A 22,891-nucleotide genomic window follows, 5' to 3' on the forward strand; every position below is an offset into this window, starting at 1 on the left:
TTAGGTAGTATATAAACTAGTATGTAAACTGTGCATCTTATGTGTTGACTTTGTATATTTGATTGCTTTTATCTGACTTTAACTTTAAGATGGACGAGGTAGTGTTTAATTTCTGTATCCTATGTGCTGACTTTGTTTATTTGTTTGCTTGTTTTTGTCTATCTGCAGCCCAAAGGGGTGCACAATTCCTGTGCATCCTGTAGGCCGGTCCCAAGCCAGGATAAATGCGGAGGGTTGCGGCAGAAGAGGGTTGCGGCAGAAAAGGCATCCGGCGTAAAACTGTGCCAAACATACATGAGCCTTCATCAAATGACTTACATAACGGATAATTCGTGACCCGGGCTAACTACGCCTGCCCCACTGTTAATCTGCAAGGCGTTAGTAGAAATCCAGGTAATGCAAGTCAAAGACAAAAAGAGAGGAAGAAGAGTCATGCACAGTCCCTACAACTGTGTGTAGGGACTTTGGATGTTGGGACTATGACAGGAAAAAGGAGAAAGGTTGATGTATTGTGCATCCAAGAGAACAAGTGGAAAGGGAGTAAGGCTCGAAGCTTCGGAGGAGGCTTTAAATGATCTTACCATGGAGTTGATGGCAAGAGAAATGGAGTAGGGATTATTTTAGAGGAAGAGCTGGCTAAGAATGTCGGGGCTGAAAAGCGTATCAGATCGAGTGATGAGGCTGAAATTTGAAATTGAGGGTATTGTGTATAATGTGATAAGCGCCTATGCCCCACAAGTAGGATGTGACCTTGAGTTGAGAGAGAGAGAGAGAGAGAGAGAGAGAGAGAGAGAGAGAGAGAGAGAGAGAGAGAGAGAGAGAGAGAGTTGTGATTGGTGCAGATTTCAATGGACATTTTGGCGAAGGAATCAGGGGTGATGAAGAAGTGATGGGTAAGTACAGTATTCAGCAAAAGAACTTTGAGGGTCAGATGGTGGTAGACTTCGCAAAAAGGATGGAATTGGCGGTGGTGAACACTTATTTCCAGAAGAGACAGGAACATAGAGTGACCTACAAGAGCGGAGGTAGGAGCACGCAGGTGGATTATATTTTGTGCAGACAATGTAATCTGAAGGAGGTGACTGATTGCAAAGTTGTGGGGGGAGAGAGTGTAGGATGGTGGTGTGTAGGATGACTCTGGTCCCGGGTAGGAAGATGAAGAAGACAGAGGTAGAGCAGAGAACCAGATAGTGGAAGTTGAGAAAAGAAGAATGTCTTGTTGCCTTTCAAAAAGAGGTGAGAAAGGCTCTAGATGACCAGGAAGTAGCAATGATTAGTAAGGCAGAAGTTAGAAAGGCACTGAACAGAATGAAAAATGGAAAGACAGTTGGTCCTGATGACATACCAGTGGAGGTATGGAACCCATTTGGAGCGCTGGCTAGAGTTTTTGACCAACTTATTCAATAGAATACCAGCAGGAGAGAAGATGCCAGAAGAATAGAGCGAAAGTGTGCTAGTCACCATTCTTAAGAACAAAGGAGTTGTGGAAACTATAGAAGAATAAAGATGATGAGCCAGACAATGAAGTTATGGAAAGAGTAGTGGAGGCTAGAATCACGACAGAAATATCTGCGAGCAACAGTATGGTTTCATGCCTAGAGAGTACCACAGATGCATTATTTGCCTTGAGGATAATAGTGGAAAAGTACAGAGAAGGTCAGAAGGAGCTACATTTTGTCTTTGTGGATCTACAGAAAGCCTATGACAGAGTACCAAGAGAGGAACTGTGGTACAACATGTGCAAAGCTGGTGTGGCGGAGAAATATGTTAGAATAGTACAGGACATGTATAATGGCAGCATAACAGCAATGAGGTGTGCTGTTGGTGTGTCATAAGAATTTAAGGTGGAGTTGGGACTGCATCAGGGATCCACGCTGAGCCCCTTCCTGTTTGCTGTAGTAATTGATAGGCTGACAGATGAGGTTAGACAGGATTCCCCTTGGACCGTGATGTTTGCAGATGATATTGTGATCTGCAATGAAAGCAGGGAACAGGAGGAGGAACAGTGAGAAAGATGGAGCCACGCACTGGAAAGGAGAGGAATGAAGATTAGCCTAAGTAAAACAGAATATATGTGCATGAAAGTGAGGTGCGGAGGAGGAGGAGTGAAGCTACAGGGAAAAGAGATAGCGAGGGTGGATGACTTCAAATACTTGGGGTCAACAATACAGAGCAATGGAGAGTGTGGTAAAGAAGTGAAGAAACGGGTCCAAGCGGGGTGGAACAGTTGGCGAAAGGCGTCTGGTGTTCTATGTGACAGAAGAGTCTCCGCTAGGATACGGGCAAAGTATATTAAAAAGTGGTGAGGCCGGCCATGATATAAATGAAGATGCTGAGGTTCTCGGTTGGAGTGACCAGGTTGGATAGGATTAGAAATGAGCCCATGAGAGGGACAGCCAAAGTTGGATGTTTTGGAGACAAGGTTAGAGAGAGCAGACTTAGATGGTTTGGACATGTTCAGAGACGAGAGAGTGAGGATATTGGTAGAAGGGTACTGAGGATGAATCTTCCAGGCAAAAGAGCGAGAGGAAGACCAAAAAAAAAAGGTTGATGGATGTTGTGAGGGAGGATATGAGGACTGTGGGTGTTAAAGAAGAAGATGCACCAGATAGGCTTAGTTGGAAAAAGATGACACGCTGTGGTGACCCCTAATGGGCCAAGCCGAAAGGAAAAGAATAAGATGGCTCTTTTAACATTTTGGGTTGCTGACCCCTGGACTACTATAAAAGGGAAAAAATTAAAATGAAACATCAATTTCCAAAGACTCCGGATGAGTTGTCAATGTATATTTTTATCTTCATTGTGATGTATGAATTCAGAAGACATTTCACGACCAAAACACAGAATAGTTATGGGCCCAAAGAAAAAGTTATTTTATCGATGATATACTTTTAATGAATCATCCTATTAATTGGTTAGCAGAATTTTGTTCTGTCAACTATCGTAACTTGCCCAAAAAAACAAAATATTAGTTGGTCCGTAATAAATAACGGACGGATGGATGGATTCTCATTAAAATAACACATTCTAAAGACACCTTATAGCTCGACAGAAGCTCTTTTAAAAAAATAAATGTGACCCTTAAGCACAAAAGTTTGCCCAACCCTGATTTAATTGCTGGTTCTCTGGACAGTAAAGAGTCTGACAAGAAATAGATCAGATTAGTAAAACAGATGGGAATAGCACTTCTCTATTTTGACAGGTGACTGTTATGATAGATGCTCAACTCACCTGTAAAAAACTTGAGGTCTGTGGGTTCCACTTCTCTTCTGGTCTCCCATGCCATGTGTTGAGGATACTTAAACATACCTGATTAAAACAAGAACATAGGATATAATTTTGGTAATTAATACGATAAAACCATCATATAATATGAAACTATTTTTTGTCAAAACAGAATACAATGAGTTTTTCCATAGGATCACTTTGTTTAGGACATGGTCATACAAGTAAATTATGTAGCTAATAGAATGAATAATCCACTGAACACAAGAACAGATCAAAACATGACAAGGAATACAACCTTAAAGGGGGTTTGCTGGTTTGCATAAACAATCTATCCAATAGGTTATGTAATATGTACTCTATTTTGACAATGTAATGTTAAATCCTCTCTCATTATATTGTGTTTTGAGAAGATTTTTTTTTTTTTTTTTAAATTGACGAAGAATTTTCAGGGGCGCTGCCATTTTCGCGAGTCACATGACCTACTTGCACGGATATGTAAGTAAAAATGTAATCTGAGAGATAATTTTCAAAATGATCCGATTCTTGCACCTAAAAAAAGCAACCAATGTAAGGACCAATATTGGTGAACAGAAAAGCAGTCAGAGAGATTTTTTTTCAACTCTGCAATAAACTTCTGATAAAGCATCCACATTGTTTTTATTCCATTTCATCAACTGTCCCTCAATCAGCGTGCGAAATTGCTCCCTGGTTTGTCCAAGGTGCACCATTGATAGATAGATAGATAGATAGATAGATACATAGATAGAAAAGCAAAACAACTTTGTATAGCGCATTTCATACATGAGGTAACTCAACCTGCTTTACATGATTAAGTGCTTGAAAACAAAGCGATAAGCATTTAAAATGGGATAACAATAATAAAAATGACAAAATATATTTGATGAAAGAAATATAGTAGAATTAAAACCGCATACAGTGCAAGAAATATGATTATAAAACTGGAAATACTCAAATGCATGGCAACAAGTTTTCAACCAGGATTTAAAAACAATCACATTTGGGGGTGACCTCACCTCTGTTGGCAAATTATTCCATTTGTGTGCACCACACTGCTTCACCATGTTTGCTGTGGACTCTGCACTTTACGACTTCACCTGAGTCAGTCGATCTCAGAGCTCTACTGGCTTTGTATTCCGTAAGCATCTCTTTCATGTATTCAGGACCTAAATAATTTAAAGATTTATAGACCAGAAGCAGAACTTGAAAATCTGTTGTAAAACTGATTGGAAACCATTGTCGGAGCTCAAGGATAGGAGTGATATGCTCTGACTGCTTTGTTCTGGTCAGAACCCGAACTGCAGCACTCTGAATGAGCTACAGCTGTTTAATGCTCTTTTTCGGGAGTCCAGTCAGAAGATTATTACAGTAGTCAAGTCTATTTGAGATAAACGCATGGATGAGCTTTTCCTGGTCTGCTTGAAACATAGAAGCCTTGGCTGTAGTTCTTCAGATGGTAAAAGCCAGTTTTTGCGATTGATTTGACATGACTGTTGAAAGTCAGGTTGTAATCAATCAGAACACCAAGGTTTCAGACTTTGTCTTTGTTTTTTAAAGATAGAAAGTCCAGGTGTTTAATAACACAATTCTCTTTTCTTTATTGCCACAACAATTGTCTCAAATTTGTTGTGGTCTAGTTGAAGACATTTTTGGCTCATCCAGTTATTTATCTGGTTTAGACAGTGGCACAATACCTCAAAAGAACTGCAGTCTTCTGGAGACACTGCCAAATATAACTGTGTCATCTGAATAGCTATGATAGTCAGAATGAAAGTTTTGAAGAGTTTAACCCAAGGGTAGCATATATTACATGAACAGGAGGGGTACAAGAACTGACCCTTGACCCTTTTTGTTGAGAATGAGCACTTCCAATGGTTACAAAGTAGCTCTTTTCATCCAGGTAGGACCATTCCATTTTGTCCTACCCACATTTCCAACCTGCAAACAGAGTGTGAGTATTGTTGAGGTTCTTGCTGATGATTTCAGAGAAGTCTTTCTGTCTCGCCCTTAGTAACTCTAGGTTAAAATTACAAAGACACTGGAAAGGTCATAGAACATTTGGAGTTTATTTTTTTTTCCCCACCACTTGCATTCTGCTTTCCTACACTTTAATATCAAGGTCTTGACCATCATTGTGCTCCTCCACTGGGTTCTAGGTCACCTCAGGATGGATGGTCTTAGTATTACCAGAAGCAAACAACGTTCATGGCATTTGTGATTTTCGAGGTGAAATTGTCCAAAAGTTAATCAAATGTAGTATATTTCTGTTGGATGGCCAAGCTCCCCGCCTTTGGCCACCGCCCATCTCATCCCCTATGGCCCCTCTCATAGGTGGTGAGCCCATAGGAAATGGGACCCATGTTACCCATTCGGGCTGTGCCCGGCTGGGCCCCAAGGGTGCAAGTCCGGCCACCAGGTGCTCGCTATCCAGGCCTGGCCCCTGGTAGCTCTTATTGTGGCTGTCTGGGCCTATTATGGATATACATTCATTCTTCTACCACTTTTCCGAGGTCGGGTCATGGGGGCAGTAGCTTTAACAGGGACGCCCGGACTTCCCTTTCCCCAGCCACTTCATCCAGCTCTTCTGGGGGGATCCCAAGGCTTTCCTCGGGTAACCAAAAGACGTAGTCTATTCTAAGGTGTCCTGGGTCATCCTTGGAGTCTCCTTCCAGTGGGATGTGCCAAGAACACCTCACCAGGGAGGCTTCCAGGAGGGATTCGAATCAGATACCCCAGCCACCTCATCTGTCTCCTTTCAATGCGGAGGAACAGGAACTCGACTCTGAGCCTCTCATGGATAACCAAGTTTCTCACCCTCTCGCTAAGGGAGAGCTGGAAACTCTGCTGCGAAAACTCATTTCAACCGCTTGTATTCGGGATCTTGTTCTTTCAGTCATGACCCACAGCTCGTGGCCATAGTTGAGTGTAAGAACATAGATTGACCAGTAAATTGAGAGCTTCGCCTTTTGACTTAGCTTCTTCTTCACAGCACAATGGGCCGATAAATTGTGCATCACTGTAGACACTCAATCGATCTGCTTCTCAATCTCTTGCTCCATTCTTCCCTCACTCGTGAACAAGACTCCACGATACCAGAACTCCTCTACTTGGAGAAGGATCTTGATAACCAACGTCAACAAAACCATATTGTTGTGTAAATTTAGAATCATGAAATCCCCTTGGTTCAACCAGCAAAATATAACTAAGAAGTTGTATTGCGTTTAAGAATTCATTCACACAAAATACAATACAATGGCTGAAAGCGAGTTGTTACTTGTATGAAGCGGCGGGTGGTTGTAAGAAGCTCCGACCAAAAGTCATCCCGTCCTTATATAAGAAGCTCTGACCAAAAGTCATCCCGTCCTTATATAGGCGCCTCTCGTTCCATACCACAAAGATCCATGTCCGACAACGTAAAAGAGTCCCATCTTTCAGAACAAAGATCCGTGTCTGATGATGTAATAAAGAAAAATAAAGAATAGTGGCGACCCCGAACGGGACAAGCCGAAAGAAACTTTATCTAACTAAATACAGATACTCATAACAGCCCGCCACCCTTAAGGAAAACAAAGTTACAAATAAACTTTCTGATGTAATGTAACTCAATAAGGAACACTTCAAATGTTGAAACAAAAAAAAAAATAAGAGAAAAATAGAATACTGTACAGATGCATCAGCACAAACACTGTCTTTACCTTTAATGTGCTTGATCACAAGATTGAACCCTTGCAAAGTCAAACTCCACCTCATAAATCTCAGATTTTTGTTCTTCATTTTGGGGAGAAAAGTCAAGGGATTGTGATCAGTAATAACTAATGGGAAATTTGGTAATACATAAGTACACTTCCAAATGCTGCAAAGCTAACAAAAGATCCAGAGTTTCTTGTTAAATGGTGGAATAATTTCTTTGGTGCTTACTAATATTTGTAAAAGTAACACACTGGATGATCACGACCTGAGTCTTCTTCTTGCCTCAGGACACCACCTGTACCTACATCAGTTGCATCAATTTACAATTTAAATGCTTCCTCAAAGTTTGGTGCTTGCAGCACGAGAGAATTCATGAGTATGGCTCTGACTTTTTCCAAATACAACATGACAACTGCTATCTCACTGAAATCTAACCATTTCCCAAAAAAGGTTAGTAAGTAGAAGCGCAACACAAATTTTCCTGTAACAACCTGCCATGCCCAGGAATCTTATGAGATCTCTCTGACACTGAGGAATTTGGAAATGTACAATAGCCTCAACTTTAGCATAAACTGGTTGTACCAGGCTGTGCCCGACAAAATGCCCTAAAAATACAACTTGTGCCTTTCCAAACGTGAACTTCGCAAGACTTGCAGTCAATTTCCATGCTGAATGTCTCTTGAAGAATTCCCAAATTCTCTTCAGACAATTGTCCCATTCCATCATGTAAACGATGACGTCGCCCACGTAGGCTTTGACACCTAACCTGTCATGCTGTTGACGAGCCTTTCTTTAAGCCGAATGGCATAACTTTGTATTGATATAGACAATCGGGGGCAGAGAATGCCGCAATTTTCTTAGCACGGCTGTGAGCAGCACCTGCCAGAAGCCCTTCAAATGGTCAGTTACGCATGTACTTAGCTTGACTGATGTGATCAATGCAATCATCCACTCTTGCTATAGGGGAGGAGTCAGTTCGTGAAAGTGGATTGACAATTTTCAGGTCAGAGCAGTAGCACCAACCACCACCACTCTTCAGCACAAGAACACAAGGTGAACTCCACGGACTCTCACCGGGTTTAATAATGTCATTATCCAGCATGTACTTCATCTTTTTCAGGAGAATTTCACTTTTCGCAGGATTCATTCAATATGGATGTTGTTTCACAGGCACAGCATCACCGACAACTACTACTGTATATGATGACTAACCATGTCAATGCGACCAGCCACATCAGGGAATAAGTGAGAAAACTCAAAAATCAAACGCGACATTTCAGTTTTCTGTCCAGCACACAAATGTGTCAATTTCTCATCTAGGTGAGCAAACACAGAATAGCACAACTTTGGTGAAACATCATTCAAATCATCAAACTTCATATTCCTCGCAAAATCATCAACATTGTCATTAACATGGATGTAGGAATAATTGTGATCATAATTATCATATATCTGCTTCCAATAATGAAATGCTCTGTTTTGCTCTAGATAACGTGGCAGCCTCCTAGCAGGAGATAGCAAGAACAAAAACATCTAATCATCAGAACTGTTAGAACTGCTGTCTGTTAAAGAACTGATGACCACACATGTATTCAGCAATCATCCACACATGCACACGCACATGTACAAACATGTACACCTTGTTTCAAACTGTTTTGCTTGCCGTCTCCTTTTTGTAACATCCATGTAAATAAGGGGCGTCTTAAAACTAAATAGAAGTGCTGAGGAGAGGATAATCAGAGAGTGCAGTGAATTGTACGAGACAGTTCCTCTCCTCTCTCCTCGCGAGACTTGAACTGGTGTCTTTACTTCCTTTTTTGTCCTTTTTAATGAATGTCTGTCAAAGACACCAGTTCAACAGAACCAATAATTATACTCAGTCAACTATGGCTACCACACATAAGATAACGAGGCACAACCTAATTTCAAATAACATTGGTAAACAACTATGCGCGAGTCACCGAGGCATGAGAGGAGGACTGCATGTGTGCCTCCCAGTGAATCAGTTCAGCACTTATTCAATTCCTTGGACTCTCATTGCTGGGGATTCCACCTTTGGGCTTATGCAAAATGAAACCCCCACTTTCTTCTCACCATTTGCCAATTTAATGCTACCTTAGACCCGAATGCCATACTAAAGAGTACGTATACTATGGAGGGAGTATTTTAACCGAAAAACCTGAGGAACATTTTTTCATTATTATGATTATCTTTTTTACAAATCCGAAATAAAACTGGTTGTTATTAATGTAGAATGCAGCTAACAAGGTAGTGACGTTCCAGAACCGCATAGCAGTCGACATGCTCCTGGCCGTGAAGGGTGGCGACTGCTCAATGTTCGGTGACCAGTGTTGTTTATTCCAAATATCACAGCACCTGATGGGTCACGCACAAGGGCCATTCAAGGCCTCCGCACCCTGAACCACAAGATGAAGGAGCACTCTGGTGTAAACACATCAGCCAGGCCTGAGTGGTGGGAACCAAAAAGTTTGGCAAATCTAAAAAATTGGTGTTCTCTGTCCTATCTGTTTGCAGCTATTCTTGCATTGTATGGATGTTGTTGTATTCCCTGCATAAAGGCATCACTTAACCAACTTATAACCACTGCTATTGCCCCGACAAATTCAAAATTGGCAGAAATATATCCACTATTGGCACATCAGAGTCAGTGATATTGTTGACCACGATGATGTTATGACTTCTCTTCCAGACCTGTTGTCTGATCCAGAAGATTACAAGTAATTAGTGCTATATTTTCCTCTGAGTGTAAGCCGAAAGGGTGATCTATTAGATGATTTAAGGATTTGAGCAAATGTAGGATAAACAGGAGGATAATGTAGAAATAATTGTAAATAGTATCAAGTAACTGCTTCTGACTGCAATGAAGAAATGCTTTGCTCTGCTCCAATTCAGTTACTGTCTCTGCCTGCAATGAAGAATGCTTTGCTCTGCTCTAGAAAACATGGGAGCAAATGTAGGATAAATAGGGGGGAAATGTAGAAATAATTGTGATTATACATATGCTTCCAATAATGAAATGCTTTGCTCTGCTCTAGATAACGTGACAGCCTCCTAGCAGGAAATAGCAAGAACAAAAACATCTCATCATCAGAACTGTTAGAACTGCTCCTTATTAAAGAAATGATGACCAAACATGTATTCAGCAATCTTCCACACATGCACACGCACATGAACAAACATGTACACCTTGTTTCAAACTGTTTTGCTTGTCGTCTCCTTTTTGTCACATCCATGTAAATAAGGGGGCTCTTCAAACTAAATAAATAGAGGTGCTGAGGAGAGGATAATCAGAGAGTGCAGTTGTGAACAGTTCCTCTCCTCTCTCCTCGTGAGACTTGAACTGGTGTCTTTGCTTCCTTTTTGTCCTGTTTAATGAATGTCTGATTGGTGAACCTGACAATGTACATCATCATCTACAGTACAATCAGTAATTGGGGAGAGTGTGTCAATGAAACTGACTTGTTTGCAAAGAACCAAGACTAACACTTTTTCACCAGGAATAAAACATTGTTTTGACTTTTTGTCATAATTGTTTTATTTTGGATTGAGAAGTTTTTAAGTTTTGTCTGGCCAACTCACAAAATTTCAAAAGCTTGTTCCGAAAAATAGAAACATAGTCCAAAAGATTGATCTTAGTATTGCGAGTGAGCTATTGCTCTTTTAGATGCTTTAGTGGCTCGTGTACAGTATATTATGACCAAAAACAAACTCAAAGGGACTGAACCCTAAACTGACTCCCTCACAGCAAACAACAATTGCACACCCTTGTCCGAGTCTGTCTCCTTCCTTGAAACAGTCGTTTCTCCATGACCTCAGCGAACTCCTGCCATTCCCGAGTTTTTGCTTCAGAAACCACCAAAGCTCCATTCCACTTGGCACGCACGCACGCACGCACACACACACACTGTATTATTTTAACATATTTCTCCGCCACACCAGACTTGCGCATGCAGTGACACAGTTCCTCTCTCGGTACTCTGTTATAGGCTTTCTCTAGGTCTACAAAGACACAATGTACTGTAGCTCCTTCTGACCTTCTCTGTACTTTTCCACAAGCATCCTCAAGGCAAATAATGCATCTGTGGTACTCTTTCTAGCCATGAAACCATACTGTTGCTTACATATACTTACTTCTGACCCGAGTCTAGCCTCCACTACTCTTTCTAATAAATTCATTGTGTGGCTCATCATCTTTATTCCTCTGTAGTTTCCACAGTTCTGAACATCGCCTTTCTTCTTAAAACTGGGTACTAGTACACTTTTCCTCCATTCTTCTGGCATCTTCTCTCGCGCTCGTATTCAATTGAATAATTTTGTCAAAAACTCCACAGCCACCTCTCCAAAATTACTTCCATACCTCCTCTGGTATGTCATCAGGACCAACTGTCTTTCCATTTTTCATTCTGATCAGTCTCTTTCTATCTTCCCCCTTACTAATCATTGCCACTTCCTGGTCATTCACGCTTGCCTCTTCTTGTCTTCCTTCTCTCGCATTTTCTTCATTCATTAACTTCTCAAAGTACCCTTTCCATCTACTTAGCACACTATTGGCATCAGTCAACGTATTTCCATCGCTATCCTTAATCACCTTTACTTGCTGCACATCCTTCCCATCTCCATCCCTTTGTCTGCCCAACCTCTAGAGAAAATTTTCTCCTTTTTTCCATATCCAAACCTGGTGTATTTTGATTTGCTTGTTGATTAAAAAGAAAAAAAAAAAAAAAAAAAAAAATCAAGCAGGTTACTTTTGTCATCAGTCAGCAGCCTCAACCATAAAACCAGAAAAGGAATATATTGTGACATAGGGAAGTGATGTGTCTTTGTCCTAGCTGCTCAGGACACTATTATATAAGTAAAGAAATTAGTTTTTACCATTGAAAAAAGATGATAATGTCGCTTCTGGGGTTAAAAAGAAGTGACACGCAATTTACAGCATCTGTACCATTTATGTAGGTGAAGTGAAGTTGAAGTTTTCAGTGCAGGTGCTGCCTCCTCTATTTTAGTTTTCTGTAGTCAAGCTTTGAAATTCTTTTCATGATATTTAAAAATATTATATATAATTAATCTCTAGAATAACACAAGACAATAACAAAATAATATGATTACAAGAGTCATAAGATCATGAAAACTGTCCGGATGTATGACCCAACATTAGAATCAGAATCAGCTATTGAATCAATGCTGCCCTGGTACAACATTCAACGTGCCGGAGGCTGCCACATATAAACATATAAGCCACAGTTTTTAAAGCTTTAAAAATCAGAGCAGAGAACAGTCAGGAAAACACTGATTAGGGATACTTCAGTTTAAAACAAATACAAAGGCTGAGTAATAAGGGCGATTCAAGCTTTAGGCTACTGCACTATGTTTCCAGCTGCCAGGGCAGACCTGTATGCCTAAAGCAGGGGTGCATGGACTTTTTTACCCCAAGATCTACTTTTCAAGTAGCCAGCCTCTCACAATCAACCGACCAGGGGACGGAGTGCGTGCGTGATCTACACTGTGGTCAGATCATTGTCATCCATTGAAGTTAGATGGCTCATTAAAAGATTCAGATTGCAGCATTTGCATTCCCACCAGAACATTTTTAAGAACAAATTTATTTTTGCAAACTTACGAAGAAAAAAAAACTCAATAAAAAACATCACTCACCAAACCAGGCCAACTATGAACTATAAATTTGAAAGATCTCTTCCAACTTTGTTTCATTTATTTATTTATTTTTAAATCCACAATGATATGTGACTTTTTTTTTTTGGTGTAAAACTGAATTATTGCTTGCAGAATATCTTTACAAAGGCATCTTGAAAGCTGAATGATGCTCCAAAACAGTTTTAAGGTTAATGTTATGTTGCGTCCTATATTTAAAATACAGAATTAGCTTTTTGTGTACTACATTGTCTGTGCTTTCCACCCTGATCAGGCTGTGTGCCAAGGTGGAATTTTAACATTACACACCATTGCATCCTGCACTTTCTATTTTGACCTCACACCAGACGTTTCTCACCCGAAAAAAAAGAAAATCTTGTTCAGTTTCACCACTTTTCTTTTATTATTCACATACTCCGACATTCATGGCATCTTAAAGTAACAGTAAAAGTAACATTTCTTTTTTTACTTTTGCCATTAAAAAACAAACCGTATGTCAAGCTCGTCTTTGCTCTACGTTGCCCAGACTGTGTTCCTAACTATAGCACCGGTGGTAGGCGCGGTCATTATAATCCACATTGATGGGCTGCGTAAGTACTGTAACATTTGTAATTATGAGTGTGCCCCTTTAAGAGCGGAGGGGGGGCGGTGTAAGGTAAGCAAGCAGGAGAGTGTGTGGCCGAGCAGCAGGATGTTGTTCGAGAAAGTTCTGTGTGCTGCCGAAATGTTCTAAAAACGCAGTCACGTGGTCAACCAAACTGCCTCGCGATCGTCGACACAATGAGCACCCCTGGCCCAAAGCAGAGTGTGGTGTTCATTTTTTTCCTCCATATTCAGATCTTGCAAAGTTTTCTCATCGTCGAGCTACGAGCTCCTTCCCTCTGGTAAGTGCTATCGAACTGTGCAAACTAAAACTAGCACACATTCCAATATCTCTTCATTTTTGCTATTTAAACTTAAAATTCTATTGTAACATGCTGCCAATTTTGTCTTGACATCTTTGTCAACTCTTTCGGTGCAATTACACATTATGCACTCACTGTGGTAGTCTCACCACTCTCCACGATGTTTCTATGGTTGACCAATACTTACCACGTGCGGTTGAGAAGTTACTGCACTATTAGCACAATTGACATTGTTCCAGAATTCTGCACTACTAGTCACTTTAAACTGCTTACATTTATGTAAGTCCCAGTGGCATTTGCACAATGGTAATTGTACCAGACTATTGTTGTATCGGTCATTTCCAACTGGTCTAAATTGCTCAATGACTGCATTATTTGGACAATTGTAATAATGACATTGCTGTTAACTTTTTTTTCCCCTCAGTGACTGCTTTTATGTTTTTACGAGTCAAAAGTATTCTGTCAATTGACTGTTGGCATAGTAGAGAAGCTCCAATTAGTGGGGACAAATTCCTTCTGTGTTTTTTACATAATTGGCAAATAAAGATGATTCTGATTCTATCCAGGGACGGGGCAGCTGAGTGCCAGAGGATCAAGAGTGTGCTGTATTTCGGATTTCTTTGGATGGCAGGAGGTTCACTCCCGGCATTCCAAGTTTGAAGGAATGTCGTATTATAATTTTGAAATACGCAAAAAGAATGCACTCAAAGTGTCACAACTGTCGTCTTTTGATGCCTCATTTAGCTTTGCTAAAGGAAGACAAAACTCAAATAAGCAGCCTTCTCTCCATAACACAGTTCATTTTTGTGGCCTCACATTTTATACCGTAGACGTTTCACGAAATTTGGGGATTTTGAAGTGATCTTTTTTCAACATCTGTTACTGCAGCCTCACGCAGCAATTCACATGAGACAAGTGCATAGAAGACAGTGAATTCCCAAAGCTTGCCATTTGTGTCTTATCTTACACAGGTGCACATTTTGGTAAACATTGTTACCCAATAAAATATACCCTATCACTTCAAACTAAAATGGAACTGTAATCCCTCATCAGGTGGCAAGGGACAGACAGTCGCCTGTGCACATTTGTTTTCTGGAACAAACTCACCAAAAAATATACATTAATACACAAGCTACAGGGATACAACAGACACAGTAGCTTAACATGCAAATTACCCCTTAAAAGCCAGCCAACTTAGCACTCTCGTCTGCAGTCTACAATGTCCCTCAACAGGGCAGGTTCCACATTTTATTCAAAGGCATTCAGGCATTCAAAGTCACAGACACTACAGTGTACAACATGACAATGGTGAACCCAAATGGGAAAAAATAATAGCTACACCTCAGATATCTATGTTTTGTATTGGTATTTTCCCGAAAGGTGTGTAATATATAAATCAATTAAATATATAGTCACTACATAACTGATTTCCATCTCTCGTGGGGATTATAAATAGAAGTCAAGACTGTAGGTCTATTGTCAGTTTTACACTGGAGCTCATCGTTTGCTGGGACATTAATTTTCACCTCTAACAATACCAAACAGTGTCAAAATATTTCCACTCACTTTGCCATCATTGTAGAGATTAGGGTTAAAGCGCACACTGTGTCCACCGGTTGTCTCCAGGTTGACCAAAGGAGGTGAATTGGGATAATCTTGGGGAAAATACACATCAAATTCAAAGCAACCATTGGCATATGGTGTGTCTGCTGGGCCTGTGATGAGAACCTGTAAATAAAATCAAAAGTGGAATAATGATAAGTGATAGAATGTATATAATACCCTGGTTTACATGGAGTCTTTTAGTTTGATTAAAATGTTTAGAAGCCCAAACCAATGGAAAATTGCCTACATTAACACAACAACTGGAATCAGCAGGCCAAATTCAAATAGAATTTCATTCTGTTCCATCCATCCATCCGAGGATTTTATCCTCACAAGGGTCGTGGGGAATGCTGGAGCCTATCCCAGCTGTCAACGGGCAGGAGGCAGGGTACACCCTGAACTGGTGGCCAGCCTATCGCAGGGCGCATGGAGACAGACAACAGTCACACTCACAATCACACACAGGGGCAATTTATAGTGTCCAATTAATGCATGTTTTTGAGATGCGGGAGGAAACCGGAGTGCCCGGAGAAAGCCCACGCAGGCACAGGAAGAACATGCAAACTCCACACAGGCGGGCCTGGGATTTCAACCCTGGTCCTCAGAACTGTGAGGCCAAGGCTCTACAGCTGCTCCACCTTGCCGCCAGTTTCTTTCAGTTTCACAGGAATCGATTATTCCTTTTCGAATGCTTGGTGATGTCAGCGTTTAAGCATGGCGGCTCCCAACAAAACTCACACGCGACGGAGATCTTGTTTTAAAAGGTGAATTCTGGTGGTTTGGATTAACAATGTATCCAATATGTCATGTCATTTGTACTGTATCTTGAAAATGTGATGTTAATCCTGTCTCATTTAATGGTGTTTTGAGAAGATTTTTATAGGCAATTCCGAATTTTCATGAGCGCCACCATTTTGGCTAGTCACAATACCTTCGTGCGCAGATGTGACGTATTAGATGTGGCAACAAAGGCTCGCTTACGTTGGGAAACAATTGTGGCCAGCGCTGATTTCTCGGATTTATCCTCATCTGATGAAGAAATAGCAGTATTGATTGATCGGGAAGACGGAAGAATACGTCCATACAGATTTGAACCTGTGGCTGTAAATAATGTTTAATATTCGGGTGGTTCTTTGGACGGGAATGACGCAAGTCTGACTATGACTTATATGGTGGGAAAGGTTTTTTTAGCCAAGAGGGTGGCCGGGGTCCAAGTGATAATGAAATGATCTTTGGCTTGGGGGAAGTTAATACTGCCTCCACAACAGCAGCACAGGAGCTCAGCTGGTAAAGCATTGGCCCAACAGTTCTGAAGACCAAGGTTCGATTTTTGTGTAGTTTTTGTGTGTGTGTGAGTGTGTAGAATTGTGGAGGTTGCATGTTCTCCCGTGCCTGCGTAGGTTTTCTCCGGGGACTCCGGTTTCCGGTCCTAAAGTGATTCTTTTTCTTACGGCGCAGAACATGCCACAAAACATTCCGCGGTTTATTTCTATCAAAATTATGGCAAAATTTTGCGATAAAGTATGGTAATTTACCGCAGTCACTCACATTTGAAAAATGTACGGGTGTGGTCAGTCCTGCCCACAGATTTAAAGTTACGGGTGTGGTCCACCAGCCATGCCAACAGATATAAAGTTGCAGGTGTGATTAGGGATGGAATCTCAAGACCTTAAAATAACTTAAGAGTTGTTATACCCAAGGATGTAGTTTTTACCTAATACGGTAATCATAATTTTTTTACATTGCAGAGAGTGAGACAGACATTTTTAACGAGGTCAATAGACATTCAATTTCAAAACCAAGTATCATTTTATTTCATCATGATGTATTGTTATAATCTAGCGTAATTTATGGCTCTATCTATTGTCAATCCATTGATGAAAGATAGTAGTAGATCTATATCTTCTCAAAGCATGCACAGGGGAAAAATTTTCAACTTCAAGATAATGTGGTACCCACGGGAGAAAATGACCGTTCACATTAAGATATATGGACAGACTAGTCCAACGTTCCCTCGAAGTTTTTACGTGTATGAGTAAACACACTAAGCCTGTGAGCGCCCCCTGTTGACCACTGCGAGCAACATCAGATGTATGCACTGTGGTCACATCAGTGTCATCCATTGAAGTTACATGGTTCATTCAAAGATTAAGATTACATTTACATTCCCATCAGAATATTTTAAACAATTTTGGGTTTTTGCAAATTTACAACGAAAATGTCAATAAATAAAAAAAAATACATAGCTAACCAAACCAAGCCAACTATGAACTATGAATTTGAAAGGTCACCTGCAAGTGTTTCATTTTTTTTTTTTTAACCCACAATGATGTCCCAGTCTGTTTTTCTTGGTGTAAAACTGAATTATTGCTTCCAGTATATCTTTAGCAATGCATGATGAAAGCTGAATGATGCTCCAAAACAGTTTTAACGTTAATGTTATGTTGCCTCCTATATTCAAAATACAGAATTAGCTATTTATGCACTGTTTTGTTTGTACTTTCATCCTCGCTCAGGCTGTGCCAAGGTGGAATTTTAACATTATACACCATCTCACCCTGTACTTTCTACTTTGGCTTTAGACCAGACCTTTTTTACTTAAAGAGAAAATCCCATCCAGTTTCACCGCTTTTTCTTCCATTATTCACATACCCCGACATTCTTTAAAGCAACACTTCCACTTCTTCTTTTTTTCTTTTTTTACTTTTACCATTATTATTGAGAGTAAACACAAGCAGCATGTCTAACTCTGCACTACGTTGCCCAGACTGTGGTACTGTTTGTAGTGTACCGCTTTTAGAGCCGGAGGGGGGCAGAGTCAGGTAAACTAGCAGGAGACCATGTGCTTCCATGTTGGGGGGGAAAAAAAAAAAAGTCAGGCTGTGGTTCACTGTGGTGGATAGGTTTTCATGTGCGCTGAGAATATGCGACAAGTGCGCAATTGCATTGGTCAAGACTATACAAAATAAGCGACGTCTTTCAATATCTATGTATTTCTACTCGTAACAAATTTTACGTGCGTGATTTTTCGTGCTCAATGGTGCAGATTTGCAAGTGCAATGGCGCGCGAGCACGATCATGCTGGTCAAATCACAGTGATTGTTACGATGTCTGATTGTGTGGTTCTGCGTGTGAAGACACTACAAACCGGCGATGATTTCTTTGTTGCAGCACTTAATACGTTACATCTGCGCACGTAGGTTATGTGACTTGTCAAAATCGTAACGCCTATGAAAATTCATAATTGCCAATAAAAATCTTCTCATAACACCATTAAATGAGAGAGGATTAATATCACATTTTCAAGATACAGTACATATGACATGACCTATTGGATACATTGTTAATCCAAACCACCGGAATTGCCCTTTAATCAAGAGTTTCCTTTAAATGTGTCAAAACGATTCCAACTAATATGCTGAATAGGATGGACCTCCATCTTGATAAATGTATTTTTCACACCAATGTACGCATGTCACACAACTTCTGATTAAATGTACTGCACCTGTATACGTCCAATCATTATTGATTACATCACATGTAAACAGTTGACCAGAAAACTTCAATTGCTTTGACAAAAAAAAAAAAAAACTCCATGCAAACGCGGCTACTGTTGTTATACCATGGTTCATCGTTTGCACCCAGCTCCACTACATTGCCAAAATTACTCGCTCACCTGGTTTGACTCAGATATGAATTTAAGTGACATCCCATTCTTAACTCATAGGGTTTAATATGACATCAGTCCAACCTCTCCAGTTATCACAGCTGAAACTGTTCTAGGAAAGATTTCCATAAACTTTGCAGGTTTATGGGAATTTATAACAATTTTTCCAGAAGTTCATTCATGAGGTTACACACTGATGTTGGAGAAGAAGACCTAGCTCTCAGACAATGCTCGAATTCATCCAAACGTTAGAGAATAAGTAAGTAGTCATACTACATAGTATAATTTTTCATGGAGTAGGCGAAAACGTACTATAGCGTGGTATAGTCGGGATAGAATATATTTTCCTTATCACTCTGTAGGCAGATAAATCAAGTGTTTGAAAAACATTTATCACTGAACTAATCCTCAGATTTTACTTGACACAACAGTGTGATAATTATGCGGAAAACAAGAGTGGACAAGTAATTTGGTTGAATATATTTCTTTTTAAGGTTTACCTTCATAATGTCCAGTCTCTCCTCATCGCAACGGACAAAGACACTTGATGAAGATGACAAAGGCAGAGAAGTGGAAAGGGTGACAGCCTCCTGGGCAAGACGGCGGGATCTGGCTGCACTGTTTGTGTCACTGGCATTCTTCACCTGAGACATGTAATGGTAGTTGACCTTGAACATCAGCTTCCCATCCTCATCCTCTGACACCATTTCAAAAGTGTCTGAACAGAGAAGAAATAAATGTGTTCAAAGTTCTGTCTTATCACAGGAAAAAGCATTTAAATTTCAACTATACGACATAGCTTAGTAATTTATCCAATTAAAGAGCCTAAAATGAATCAAAATGTCGATGCCAAAGTAAAAGAATGATTAGATCTTCATGGGTTTTAGCATCTCCTTCAAAGAAAAGTAAATACTAAATGCAAACATTAAAATGTACAATCAAAATCAAAGCATTGGCAAACATTTATATGCTAATGTTCAAAAATACTGTGCGAACAGAATTTAGTTTCCCCTCAATCTGTCTAAGTGACTTTTTTCCCGTCCCCCTCTCTTCCTTCACAGATGCAGATGAACATTAGTGTGTGTGTCAAAACCTACAAACGCATGCAGACCTTTTTACTTGCGTGCAAGGAATTGTTTGTCCAGCCAGCAGGCTCACGGGCTTAAACTGTCAACCTACATTTAAGTTTCATTATATTCATACCACCAGTCGGCTTTTGCCTGTGATCTCAAGATATATTGTGTTGTGCCTGTGTGTACCATAGATACAAAGCTCGACACTTTTTTTTTTTTCCCGGGAAGTCTTGTTGACTTATGTGACTTTTGGAACTTGACTTCGGGAAAAAAAGTTGAAAATTTTTTTTCTCCCATTGAGCAGCAATATTTAAATTAAATGAAAGGTGTACATTTCCTCAATTATTCAACCACAATTCCTGCATGTATCCATGTCAGTAGTCACTTACTTGAGATCCAGCTTTAAAAATCAATTATAAAATGAAAAACTAAGCCTGACAGTGCAAAATTGAATGTGATGGAACAAGAGACAAAAACTGGAATGAGCCCAAGTGTGTTATTTTAATTCAGAGCTGTAACATAAGTCAGTATGGATCATATACGTTGAATGGTAGAGATTTAATACAGTGGTATCTATACTTATGAACGTCTCGACAAACGAAAAATTCAGGTTATGAAATGCATCCTTGGAAAAATATTGTCTAGTTATGAGGTAAAATTTAGGACAAGAAAAGAAAAACGGGGGCTGGATTCGCAGCCCCCAAATTCCACAGAACTTAAACATCTTGTATCTCTGTGGTGCAATAGAGCTGCTCTCCCATTAGCTATCACTGCAGCATCTTTCTGGCATCCCATTGGCGAGGAGGGACGTCAATCTTTAACCATGATACACATCCTGCACAAGGAAATTCAGGATACGAAAAGAAAAAATAAGCCTGGATTCCCCAAATTCCACTGAACGTAAATATCTTGTGTCTTGGTTTGTATGGCGTGATAGAGTTGGTCGCCCACTGGCTATCCCTGTAGCATCTTCCTGGCATCTCTTTGGCTAGGAGAATGCATTTTCGTGGAATTAAGTGGTGTGTACATTTGTACATGTTTTCTCTCAGCTGTCAAACGTTTGCCTCGTTCGTCCACGTTCGTCTTTTCTTGTCACTCACCCTTCTCTGAGCAGTCGCCCAAAGCCAAAGGTAAATGAACATAATTTTTATTATTCACATTATGTACAGTGAAGAAAATAAGTATTTGAACACCCTGCTATATTGCAAGTTCTACCACTTAGAAATCATGGAGGGGTCTGAAATTTTCATCATAGTTTCATGTCCACTGTGAGAGAGAAAATCTAAAAAGAAAAATCCAGAAATCACAATAGATGATTTTTAAAAATTTGTTTGATACAGCTGCAAATAAGTATTTGAACACTTGAGAAAATTAGTGTTGACATTTGGTACAGTAACTTTTGTTTGCATTTACAGAGATCAAACAATTCCTGTAGTTGTTCACCAGGTTTGCACACACTGCAGGAGGGATTTTGGCCCACTCCTCCACACATCTCTAGATCAGACAGGTTTCTGGGCTGTCGCTGAGAAACACGGGAGTTTCAGCTCCCTCTGAAGATGTTTTATTGGGTTTAGGCCTGGAGACTGGCTAGGCCACACCAGAACCTTGATATGCTTCTTACGGAGCCACTCCTTGGTTTTCCTGGCTGTGTGGTTCGGGTCATTGTCATGTTGAAAGACCCAGCCACAACCCATTAAAGGCGGACCAACAGGTCTTTGAGGGTCAGAATTCTAGCTGATAGGCAGGTGTTCAAATACTTATTTGCAGCTGTATCACACAAATAAAAGAAAAATCATACATTGTGATTTCTGGATTTTTCTTTTTAAATTATCTCTCTCACAGTGGACATGCACCTGTGATGAAAATTTCAGTCCCCTCCATGATTTCTAAGTGGGAGAACTGGCAATAGAGCAGAGTGTTAAAATACTCATTTTCTTCACTGTATGTTGAATGCTCATTTTTGGTGGGGGTAGTGGTGGCTTGGAATGGATTAGGCTATTTATATGTAAAATGCATGCGCTTCTACTTAAGAAAAGTTCACGTGATGAAACTACTTCCGGAACGGAACCACTGTACAATAAAACACGGTGACACGATGTTGTTGTTGTTGTTTTCCTTTCGGCTTGTCCCTTTCGGGGTCGCCACAGTGTATCATCTCAGACGATGAAGCCATCTTATATTGCCACACAAAATATAAAATAATCACCAACCTGCAGAAATACATTTTCAGCAGTTTAAAAAAAAAAAAAAAAAAAAAAAACAAAAAAAAAGATAATCTCACCAAACTGCAGCTTCTTCATGGCAGCAACATATTTCTCTTCAAGAGACCGCAGGACAGAAAGGGGCTTGGGTCTGCTAGTTACCTTTCTTGAAGACTCAACCAGTTTCCTCTCTGTTAAACAAGATGTACATGGGGGAAGAGTGCAAATGACCAGGTATGTAGCATACAGTTGTGTGCTCAACTGTCCCTATGGAAACTGCCATGTCATAGAAAGCCTGTTCTTTTGATACTGTAATTTTTGTGACTAATTAAAAATGTGTTCAGCATAAAAAAAAAAAAAAAAAAAAAAATCAAGTTGAAATGACTTGGTTAATAATTGTGATTGGGAATGGCAGAAATTGTTAAAATTATGTCTTCAAGTTAAATTTCCTAAGGAAGCTGGTTGAATGAGATAATTATTCTTTTGTCAAAACCTTCACATTATATGTTCCAAACCCAAAAACTATTGGGTGATTTGTGAGGCCTTCAACAGATGGATTTCGACATGGTATTGAGCTCTTGCCCCACACCCCAGATACGTTTTACTGCGTTTATTAGTTTTGCACCTCAGCGATCAGTCAGATGGCGACAGTGCCTTGTGAAAGTATTCGGCCCCGTTGAACTTTTCAACATTTCGCCACATTTCAAGCTTCAAACAAAGATATAAAATTTTCATTTTTTGTCAAGAATCAACTAGAAGAAAACCTGTTGGAGTCTGCAAAAGACCTGAGACTGGGACGGAGATTTATCTTCCAACAGGACAATGATCCAAAAC

The 22,891-nt window shown here is 40.1% G+C and overlaps 1 protein-coding gene across 1 annotated transcript in view; it reads right to left on the reverse strand.

Moving 5' to 3' along the window:
• birc6 (baculoviral IAP repeat containing 6) overlaps positions 1-22,891 on the reverse strand; it is a 199,404-nt gene that overhangs the window by 25,060 nt on the left and 151,453 nt on the right. Inside the window, 4 exon segments of the mRNA XM_061837281.1 lie at positions 3,232-3,309; positions 15,078-15,239; positions 19,284-19,501; positions 22,138-22,248. Of these exon segments, the coding sequence (XP_061693265.1) occupies positions 3,232-3,309; positions 15,078-15,239; positions 19,284-19,501; positions 22,138-22,248 (569 nt within the window).

The sequence above is a fragment of the Syngnathoides biaculeatus genome, chromosome 12 (assembly GCF_019802595.1).
Source record: "Syngnathoides biaculeatus isolate LvHL_M chromosome 12, ASM1980259v1, whole genome shotgun sequence".
Classification (NCBI taxonomy): Eukaryota; Metazoa; Chordata; class Actinopteri; order Syngnathiformes; family Syngnathidae; genus Syngnathoides; species Syngnathoides biaculeatus.